The sequence below is a fragment of the Trematomus bernacchii genome, unplaced genomic scaffold, assembly GCF_902827165.1.
Source record: "Trematomus bernacchii unplaced genomic scaffold, fTreBer1.1, whole genome shotgun sequence".
In the NCBI taxonomy this organism is placed as follows: domain Eukaryota; kingdom Metazoa; phylum Chordata; class Actinopteri; order Perciformes; family Nototheniidae; genus Trematomus; species Trematomus bernacchii.
The window spans coordinates 1,147,072-1,157,897 of NW_022987477.1; the positions used below are offsets into that span (position 1 = coordinate 1,147,072).

Genomic DNA, 10,826 nt, shown 5'->3' on the forward strand with positions numbered 1-10,826 from the left:
TGTCCCCTCTTCTTCATGTCTCTTCTACATCAACATGTGTCCCCTCTTCTTCATGTCTCTTCTACATCAACATGTGTCCCCTCTTCTTCATGTCTCTTCTACATCAGCATGTGTCCCCTCTTCTTCATGTCTCTTCTTCATCAACATGTGTCCCCTCTTCTTCATGTCTCTTCTTCATCAACATGTGTCCCCTCTTCTTCATGTCTCTTCTACATCAACATGTGTCCCCTCTTCTTCATGTCTCTTCTACATCAACATGTGTCCCCTCTTCTTCATGTCTCTTCTACATCAACATGTGTCCCCTCTTCTTCATGTCTCTTCTACATCAACATGTGTCCCCTCTTCTTCATGTCTCTTCTACATCAACATGTGTCCCCTCTTCTTCATGTCTCTTCTCATCAACATGTGTCCCCTCTTCTTCATGTCTCTTCTACATCAACATGTGTCCCCTCTTCTTCATGTCTCTTCTACATCAACATGTGTCCCCTCTTCTTCATGTCTCTTCTACATCAACATGTGTCCCCTTCTTCATGTCTCTTCTACATCAACATGTGTCCCCTCTTCTTCATGTCTCTTCTACATCAACATGTGTCCCCTCTTCTTCATGTCTCTTCTACATCAACATGTGTCCCCTCTTCTTCATGTCTCTTCTACATCAACATGTGTCCCCTCTTCTCCATGTCTCTTCTACATCAACATGTGTCCCCTCTTCTTCATGTCTCTTCTACATCAACATGTGTCCCCTCTTCTTCATGTCTCTTCTACATCAACATGTGTCCCCTCTTCTCCATGTCTCTTCTACATCAACATGTGTCCCCTCTTCTTCATGTCTCTTCTACATCAACATGTGTCCCCTCTTCTTCATGTCTCTTCTACATCAACATGTGTCCCCTCTTCTTCATGTCTCTTCTACATCAACATGTGTCCCCTCTTCTTCATGTCTCTTCTACATCAACATGTGTCCCCTCTTCTTCATGTCTCTTCTACATCAACATGTGTCCCCTCTTCTTCATGTCTCTTCTACATCAACATGTGTCCCCTCTTCTTCATGTCTCTTCTACATCAACATGTGTCCCCTCTTCTTCATGTCTCTTCTACATCAACATGTGTCCCCTCTTCTTCATGTCTCTTCTACATCAACATGTGTCCCCTCTTCTTCATGTCTCTTCTACATCAACATGTGTCCCCTCTTCTTCATGTCTCTTCTTCATCAACATGTGTCCCCTCTGTGGAAAGAGACTCTGAAAGTTTCAGGAACAAAGATTCTCTCTTTTTGTCCTGATCCATTTCTATAAAAACCTGTCTGAAAATGAGCTGATCAGATTTTGGTAACTTGATGATGTCATAACGATGTTTTGTCTTGTCTTGTTTAGCCAATCAGCAACCAAGGTAACCCCCCCCCCCCCCCTCCTAAGGGCTCCTTATTTTCATCTAAAGTAACAGACAGAGAATCAGCACTTTGGAAACAGGGCTGAAACAGAGGGGATTATGGGATGCTGCAATGATCTGTTTGGTGTTTCAGCCAATCAGAGACATGTTCTGTTTATATCTGAGACCTGTAATATATTGATGAAAAACAGTATAATAGGGGACCTTTAAAATCCTCTATTACAAACGGTTATTACAAGCTTAATCACTTAATGTTTTTCGGTCACATTTACTCATAGTTTTATAATCAAAAAGAGACCCTATGATGCTTTTGCGGGGGTTTCCTTAGCCTGTAGTGGTTCTTCAGGTTTGTGTTTGCAAAGACTCAAATCCCTGTGTTCCCTCCACAGAATGTGTCCTCTATAATGTGAATACTCAGACCGTTGATGTCTTGCTTGTCGCTGTCTGGTGGCCAGATGTCCTTTCCTCAGGGGACACTTTTGCCACTTTGGACATAAATCTAAACAGGAAGGCAGACGATTGGTCGCCCTGTCTATGCCTCTGGGACACAAAGCCACATTAGAGACTGTTTCTCTGAGAGTGCACTCCCAGCATGGGAAATACCGAGGAATTCTAGATTTGGTCAGCTATCCAGATCACTTGACATCTAATTTCTGTGGTATCTTGTACATTTATTAATATGATGGCTCTTTTCCCAAGTATTTTGTTTTTGCAGGCATTTTATTGAGAAAGTTCAGTTTCTAACAAAAACATCTCCTAATGACAAACTACCCATGTTGCTCATTGTGAAAGAATCCAACTCAGGAAATGTAAATCAACCTGTGGCTGTCTCCGCTGCCATCAATCTGTCACAAACTCCATTACATTTTTTGAAACCCACAGTGACAGTCAGAGTTTAAAACGCTTCTTCTCTCATTGTTTGTTAGACCATCAGATGCTTTTTTAACCTCTACATTTCTGACTTTTCCCCGCAGGTGCTGGTAATCCTCAGTGCAAAGTGGCCATCGTGATGTGCAGGAGCACCTCTCAGGATGTGAGCAGCAGGTCAGAGAAACATTGATTATCTCATTTCATGTTATCAACTACAGGCAGGGTTGGAGTTATGTGGAAGCCAATGAGCTCCCATAAGGAGGCGTCTGAGCTCCTATGAAAGCAGTGAAATCATACATCTGTGGGGGTCGCTAATACATTACCAACAACCATTATTTTAATCACAAATAATGCAATTTACAATGTAATGAGTATTATTTACGTTAACGAGGTAAATAGGCTCAAAGAAAAACATGTTTTCCAAAAGAACTACGCATCGTATTCTCTCTTGAGTGACAATATGCCTGCACTTCACCTCCAAGGTATACAAATATCACCCGTTATTTACGCTATTACCCGGCTGTTATTGATATATTTATCTCCGCCCCTAATGTTAGTAAAGCTCAGATTATAACTCGAACCCTGACTACAGGTATTATTATTCCAAAATGTTGTAAGCAGTTTTCCAATTCTCTGCTATAACGAGCCTTATTTCAACATAAAACACTGTCGTTTTTTTTAAATTTTTCGACAAAGTATATTATGTGTGTGGGGGAAACTTCTGAAGCAATTGGAGTCAGGACTCAGAGAGAGACACGAGGAGAGCTGGAGCTTTGATGGAGTCAGGACTCAGAGAGACACGAGGAGAGCTGGAGCTTTGATGGAGTCAGGACTCAGAGAGACACGAGGAGAGCTGGAGCTTTGATGGAGTCAGGACTCAGAGAGAGACACGAGGAGAGCTGGAGCTTTGATGGAGTCAGGACTCAGAGAGAGACACGAGGAGAGCTGGAGCTTTGATGGAGACAGGACTCAGAGAGAGACACGAGGAGAGCTGGAGCTTTGATGGAGTCAGGACTCAGAGAGAGACACGAGGAGAGCTGGAGCTTTGATGGAGTCAGGACTCAGAGAGAGACACGAGGAGAGCTGGAGCTTTGATGGAGTCAGGACTCAGAGAGAGACACGAGGAGAGCTGGAGCTTTGATGGAGTCAGGACTCAGAGAGACACAAGGAGAGCTGGAGCTTTGATGGAGTCAGGACTCAGAGAGAGACACGAGGAGAGCTGGAGCTTTGATGGAGTCAGGACTCAGAGAGAGACACGAGGAGAGCTGGAGCTTTGATGGAGTCAGGACTCAGAGAGAGACACGAGGAGAGCTGGAGCTTTGATGGCGAACACTGACGGTTTATTTGGAGCTTCGGCCGGAGAATTCACAAGACATGTCACGGGCCGCGGTCTGACTACACGGATGAGATGCCACCATCAATTTTGTATGCTCCAGGTTTTAACTAGTTCAGAGTGTAATAATCAACATTCTTCAATAGATAGACTAAACAGCTGAGGACACTGAATCACAGCTGTTGTCGCTTATGGCTCGAGGTCATCTACACCCCGAGAAGGATGTGTTCCAGGTGTCCCACAACAATGACTATCTCTGACCGAGAGGTGCCCGGTCACAAACTGGCAACAACAACAACATGCTAGGGCAGCCCCTCCTTATGGGAGATAGCGGCTGCTCAAGGTTGGTCAGCTGCGTCAGAGGGCAAATTATTCCCCAACACTGTTGTTTCTGTCATTTTTATCAACTATGCCTTATTTTGACATAAAACATTGTCGTTTTGTTTCATTTTTGGATTTAGTATACTATGTCGTTATGCCTTATAAACAGTTTCCAATCCTCTGCTCTCAGTGTTCGATTACACTTCTCTTTGCAGAGTATTTTCTTCTTCCGTGCCACTATAATAATAGAAAATGACTTTGGTTACTTGCAGTGTTGTCCTCCTCCTCGTCTTTCTGCCTGGAGGTTTGGATCACATGACAGTCAAATGTTTCAACTTCATCTTGTTGACACTTGTTTAATCCGTTAAATCGTGTGGCTTTACAGTTAGAAACATTTAAGTTGTACCACGCCCGAGATCTGTAATGCACTTTCTCCTGGTTACGTCAGTGTGTATCCAGGCACACACCCAACCTTGTTAACAAAAAACGTAGTCACAATGGTTACTGTGGAGTCATAGATCTAAAATAGATTCTCTCTCTTTTTGTCCTGATCCATTTCTATAAAAACCTGTCTGAAAATGAGCTGATCAGATTTGGGCCACTTTATGATATCATAACGATGTTTTGTCTTGTGTAACCATTAGCCAATCAGTAACCAAGGTAACCCCCCCCCCCCCCCCCCCCCCCCCCCCTTATCACCTATAGAGTGGCGAAGTCCCTCCCCTTCCGGTGGACCTCCATGGGACCTTATTTCGGAAAAATGATGTATTGAAGTCAATGGAGAGAGAAAGATTATCTTTCAATCCCGTTTGAATTGTGCCACGAATTACACATATGATGTTTGTCAATTTAAAAGATAATTTTGCAAGTCAAAAAAATAAAAATGTGTCGTAAAACTGTGAAGTAACACATTTGTTTGTGTGAAACGCTCAATGAACTACATCTCTGGTCAACAACACACGTCACCAAGATGGCCGTCACTACTGTCTTGTCAACAAAACGATTGACTACCCTCACTATCACCACAATGAAACACGTCCTGAAGAAAGTCATGCAAAGCTGCCTGCCTGCCTTCCTTTGATTCTCTCTGAACTGCCTGGTCGTTTTAATGTTTAATGTCAACCATTTGTGCAGATAGCATGAAGTAGAGAAGATCGCTAGCGTTAGCGTTAGCATTTCTCCCCCGGGCTTAAATGGTGTATTATAGAATGATCACACCGGTGACAGTACTCTTCAAAGGGTTCACGAAATATGACTACTACTCTTACTGTTTAACATTTTGGGTTACTTAATGTTACTTCATGTTAAGGCTAATACAAATGACAAGGCTGTAATGCTAACTAACGTGCTAGCTACTAGCTAGCTTGATCCACACACTCCTGGTCCTTTCATCAGACGGGAAGCAAAAGAACGAGCAAGACCCATTGCTGGTATAATAACAACCTGGTACTAAGCACACAGGCATCTTGTTAAAGTTATCTTATCTTAGCCAGCGCCATATAGATAGATTCTATCTATATGGCGCTGATCTTAGCTATCTAAAATGAAAATTGTAAATAAGCCATCTGTATGTAAAAAACCACCTGTATGTAAATTGTAAATAAGCCATCTGTATGTCAAATATGTCTTATATGTCTTAAATGATATGATGAATTGGAAATGGGGGACCCTGATGTAAACAAGACGAAAGTCTTTCTCTGGTCTGCATCCCCTTAACAATTGTATGTTTTGAGCTGTACTGTACTGTACCCAATATACAAGCTGTTAATAAACTTTTCAATCAATCAATCAATCTCTTAGTGGAGGAAAACAATTGTGACATCACTTACGCGACTCTGGGATTTGTAGTCTTTCTAGTTGCGTATTTTTCATAGTCTTATATTTCAACAGTTTTACGACAAACTGTGACTTTTTTTACATGGAAATTATTTTTTTAAATTGACAAACATCATATGTGTAATTCATGGCACAATTCAAACGGGATCGAAAGATAAGTTTTCTCTCTCCATTGACTTCAATACATTATTTTTCCGAAATAAGGTCCCATGGGGCGGAAGTAGATGGGCGTGACTTCGCCACTCTATAGTGTTCTTTTTAACCAAATATCTCTCAGAGGGGCGTGGGGAGGGGCTCCTTATTTTCATCTAAAGTAACAGACAGAGAATCAGCACTTTGGAAACAGGGCTGAAACAGAGGGGATTATGGGTAATGCTGCAATGATCTGTTTGGTGTTTCAGCCAATCAGAGACATGTTCTGTATATATCTGAGACCTATAATATACTGATAATAGGGGACTTTTAACGCCTTGTTGTTCCTCAGGCATGGGCAGCACAGCATGATCCTGGTCCCCATGGACACACCGGGGGTAAAGCTCGTCAGACCGCTCACTGTGTTTGGACAGGATGGTAGGAAAAGTGCTTTTGATATTCTATTTCCTTGCTTTCCTGAGCGAATTAGCAACATCTTTCCCTCTCTTCTGTCTTCAGATGCCATCCACGGTGGCCACTTCGAAGTGCACTTTGAAAACGTGCGAGTCCCCGCCTCGAACATCATTCTGGGTAAGAGACTCGCTGCGTGTTTCCACTTATCTCACTGTTCTTCAGAAGCCACTTCACCTTTACAGCCACAGCAGTAATGTGTGTGTGAGGTCACTAGGCCACAGATTTCATTTCCCTCCTGGGCTGAGTCATCGTAACTCTTCCCTTTTAATGGCAAACTATACTGTAATTCTTATAGTTTATAGGTACAATCCTTTAGGGGTTAGGGTTAAGGTTTCTTCTAAAATACGATACTGTGACTTTATACAACTTATACTATAATTTGTTCAAGATTTTCAACAGAATATACTGACATTCTTTAAGAAATGTTCGACATGCTGCACAACTTTTTTGCGGCAGGCTATATATGTCGTCTTTTCTCATATTTCCGACTGTGTTGTTTTCTGTTGGGAAAATACTGAATGTCCTCTTCCAATATGAGAGTACACATGATAACAAAGGTATCCCAACTGCAGCTGTGTACATGACAGGATGTATGATTACCTAGAAGAGCATCAGGCAGGGTTCATACACTTTTTCACCAATGACTTCTCCATGACCTTTACCTAATTTTCCATGACCAAAGAAATTACTCTTTCTCAGCGGTACCACTGAAAATTGTTTATTTTAACATGGAACAGAAAAATAAGGTCTGCATATGAAACATGTTGTGCCTATCTAAAACAAATCCAATAGGCTAGCTTCTACTAAAATCTCTCACCGGCAAAATACCTCGACAGTTAAATGCCATTTTATGTTTCATTACTATACGATACAGTATTTATTATCATTATAGTATTACTATTTCGGCGATTAGTTAAAATATAAATTATATTTGATGCAACTTTAGTTACATTTCCATGACTTTTCCAAAACTTTGGGTAAAATATTGTTTTCCATAACTTTTCCACGGCCTGGAATTTGCATTTTGAATTTCCATGACTTTTCCAAGTTTTTAATGACCGTACGAACCCTGCTCAGGACTGTTTTAGGCATATGATAGCTATGTGATTAACATGATGATTCAGCCTCTATGGAGATAGACATATGACAAGCATGCTCATTTCTGACGTGGAGCTAATCTGAAGTAAACATTGAATACTGCTTTCTATTCCTCCATCTTGTGACTGTGTAACTCCCTCTCTTGGATATCAGCATGTGAAGGACACTGTTCAGGAACTAGTTGATGCTCTGAATGTGATGACTACTTCCATTCTGGAGAGGATCAGAAATACATGGATCCTGTGATTGAAGCTCAAGCCGGTGACGAGTGAGATTTTTCTAACATTTTCCAGGCGAGGGCCGGGGCTTTGAGATCGCTCAGGGTCGCCTGGGTCCAGGTCGGCTGCACCACTGCATGAGAGCTGTCGGAGCGGCAGAGTTCGCTCTGGAGCTGCTCTGCCGACGAGCTGCCTCCAGGGAAACATTCGGAAAGAAACTGTACCAACATGTAAGTGAACACCTAACACCTAAATATACGAAGGGCTGGGCCGCTCTCTAGAGGTATATCGCCTCATAAGTTCAGTTATAAGTTGGAAAAATCAATCCAATGTAGGTCAATTACTCTTGATACTTGAACTCACATCACAGCTCTCCAGAGGGTTCATTTATTTTGATAGCAGCTCATTCCTTAAAACAGAAACTTCAGATTTCTTATCATAAGAAGAAATATGAAGGGTGTATTTCAAGGTTGTTATGTAAATGTGTTATTGGGCTTTTTTTCTTATCAACTTGGATTTATTAGAACATGTTTCCAACTTCAATTGACTGAATGTATTTGAAAATTGGGCTTCTTAACTCATGAATACTGTGTAATATATTTGAACATGTATATTTAAGAAGCACAATATAAGACAAGCAGAAGTTGATTATACTTAAGTCATTATACTTTTTGAATTTGCTGAGTGAGGGCGGGTCGCATTTGGCCCCCGGGCCGTAGTTTGGACACCCCTGCTGTAGTGTAAGCCAAGGTGAGTTTATTATACAGCAGCTTTCAACACGAGGCAATTCAAAGTGCTTCACAAAAAATGAAATAACATTTAATATCAGTCTTAAATGCTTGACTTTTACTTGTAGTTTTTCTACTTTCACTTAATTCAAATATGTGAGTACTTGGGTTTTTGGCTATTTTATTATCTTGCACTGTTGGAGCCTAAGATTTTCATCGACATTAAACTACACTGTAGCTAACGTAGAAATGACAATAAAAGCCTTGCATCTTGAAAGGGTTGAGATGTGAGCTGCTGGTGACACCTAGTGGACTTACTTATAGATGCAGCTTGAGTTAACATGCTCCCTTTTCTGTGTTTGTAGGAAGTGGTGTCTCACTGGATCGCAGAGTGCCGTCTGATGATCGATCAGACCCGCCTGCTGACGCTGCACGCTGCTCAGGCTCTGGACTCGCTGGGCGGCCGGGCGGCTCGCAGACAGGTGGGACTCTCAATAATCTGAGAGACAATCAGTATTAAAGTGTCCTGAATCCACACCTTTTCATTAGTATGAACAAGATGTGAACATTCAACATAGTATATTATTTCGTTTCTGTCATTTTGATCAACGTACGCCTTATTTCGACATAAAACACTGTCCTTTTCTGGCATTTTTTCCACATAGTTTATGACTTTTCTGTCATTTTTAACGACATACGCCTGGTTTCTAGTCACTATACCGTGCCTATTTTCCACATAAAATACCATGTTTTTTTTTTTTAGACATATATAAGAGGGGACCCTTATCTAAAAAGTTAGCTCCGGACATAAGGGGGGACTTTTTGGTCATTTCTTTCAACATGCCATTTGACTTTTCTGTTATTTTAAACGTCATACGATACTACACCTGGTTTCTACACACTATACAGTGCCTTATTTCAAAATAGAAGTCTTGTCAAAAAGATGCAAAAAAAAAAACATGGTATTTTATGTGGAAATAAGGCATAGTGTGTAGAAACATGCGTAGTATCGTATGTCGTTAAAAATGACAAAAGTGATAAAATAGCATGTTGAAATAAATGACAAAAAAGTCAATAGTATAGCATGTATAGCATGTATACCTCATACAGGGTTCATACACTTTTTCACCAATGATTTTCCATGACTTCTCCATGACCTTTACCTAATTTTCCATGACCAAAAAAATTACTCTTTCTCAGCGGTACCACTGAAAATTGTTTATTTCAACATGGAACAGGAAAATAAGGTCTGCATATGAAACATGTTGTGCCTATCTAAAACAAATCCAATAGGCGGCTTACTAGCTTCTACTAAAATCTCTCACCGGCAAAATACCTCGTCAGTTAAATGCCAGTTTCATTAGTATACGATACAGTATGTATTATTATAGTATTACTATTTCAGCGATTAGATAAAATATAAATTATATTTGATGCAACTTTAGTTAAATTTCCATGACTTTTCCAAAACCTTGGGAAAAATATTGTTTTCCATAACTTTTCCAGGGCCTGGAATTTGCATTTTGAATTTCCATGACCTTTCCAGGTTTGTAATGACCGTAAGAACCCTGCTCATATGTGTAAACTACTTAGTAATGAAACTGATTTTGATATAATTGGGTCACAGATAGACTTCCCATAGGCTCTTACATTCTGCTCCTCTCCCCAGATTGCTATGATCAAGGTGTCTGCAGCCAGGATGGCCTGCCACGTGCTGGACTGTGCCATCCAGGTGCATGGAGGCGCAGGTGTTTCCGGAGACTTCCCTCTCGCACAGATGTAAGCTACATCCCCCTGATCACATACTAAAATATGCAATACCTATTTTCCTTCCTGATGTTACCTGTATCTCTAAGGTATGCATACGTGCGGACGCTGCGCATTGCTGACGGACCGGATGAGGTGCACCTGTCCTCCATCGCTCATCTGGAGCTGAGGGATCAACTGAAGAAGGCCAAGCTGTGAAGTATTAACATCGTGTGGCTGCAACAAGAGTGATTCATTAGCCTACAAAAATAAACTAATTACTCACGATTAGTGGTGTATATCTTGTGGTGTATATCTTGTGGTGTGTTAGAGGAAATACAAGGTGTCTTCTATTATTCTGATGGGCATGATACTGTGTGACCTCGCAGCTGCCTCTTCGTAGATAGAAGGCATGTTGTTGATACCGAGCACACACACGTTGTCTCCTGTCCTCTTTGAGGGGCAAAGAGCAACACTGCCTTTCCAGAGATGTCCCGACGCCTTCCCGACACTGTTTGTCTGACTTTAGACTATATAAGCTTGATGTTACTTCCGGCTCCTTTGAGCAGCATACCTGATGTGTGTGAGTTGAACCATATCCTTTGCATGTGACTTAACTCTGCTCCTTCTTGCAAGAATAAATGAGTACCTGACTGATTCTCAACCCGGTGTCGAGTGATA

The 10,826-nt window shown here is 41.3% G+C and overlaps 1 protein-coding gene across 1 annotated transcript in view; it reads left to right on the forward strand.

Moving 5' to 3' along the window:
• Window positions 1-10,809, forward strand: part of acad11 (acyl-CoA dehydrogenase family, member 11) — a 28,971-nt gene extending 18,162 nt beyond the window's left edge. The window contains exons 14-20 of the mRNA XM_034147525.1: window positions 2,364-2,433; window positions 6,234-6,319; window positions 6,401-6,472; window positions 7,747-7,901; window positions 8,765-8,881; window positions 10,069-10,178; window positions 10,256-10,809. Of these exons, the coding sequence (XP_034003416.1) occupies window positions 2,364-2,433; window positions 6,234-6,319; window positions 6,401-6,472; window positions 7,747-7,901; window positions 8,765-8,881; window positions 10,069-10,178; window positions 10,256-10,364 (719 nt within the window). The 3' untranslated portion in view covers window positions 10,365-10,809. The remainder of the gene's footprint in view (window positions 1-2,363; window positions 2,434-6,233; window positions 6,320-6,400; window positions 6,473-7,746; window positions 7,902-8,764; window positions 8,882-10,068; window positions 10,179-10,255) is intronic.
• The last annotated feature ends 17 nt before the right edge of the window (window positions 10,810-10,826 follow it).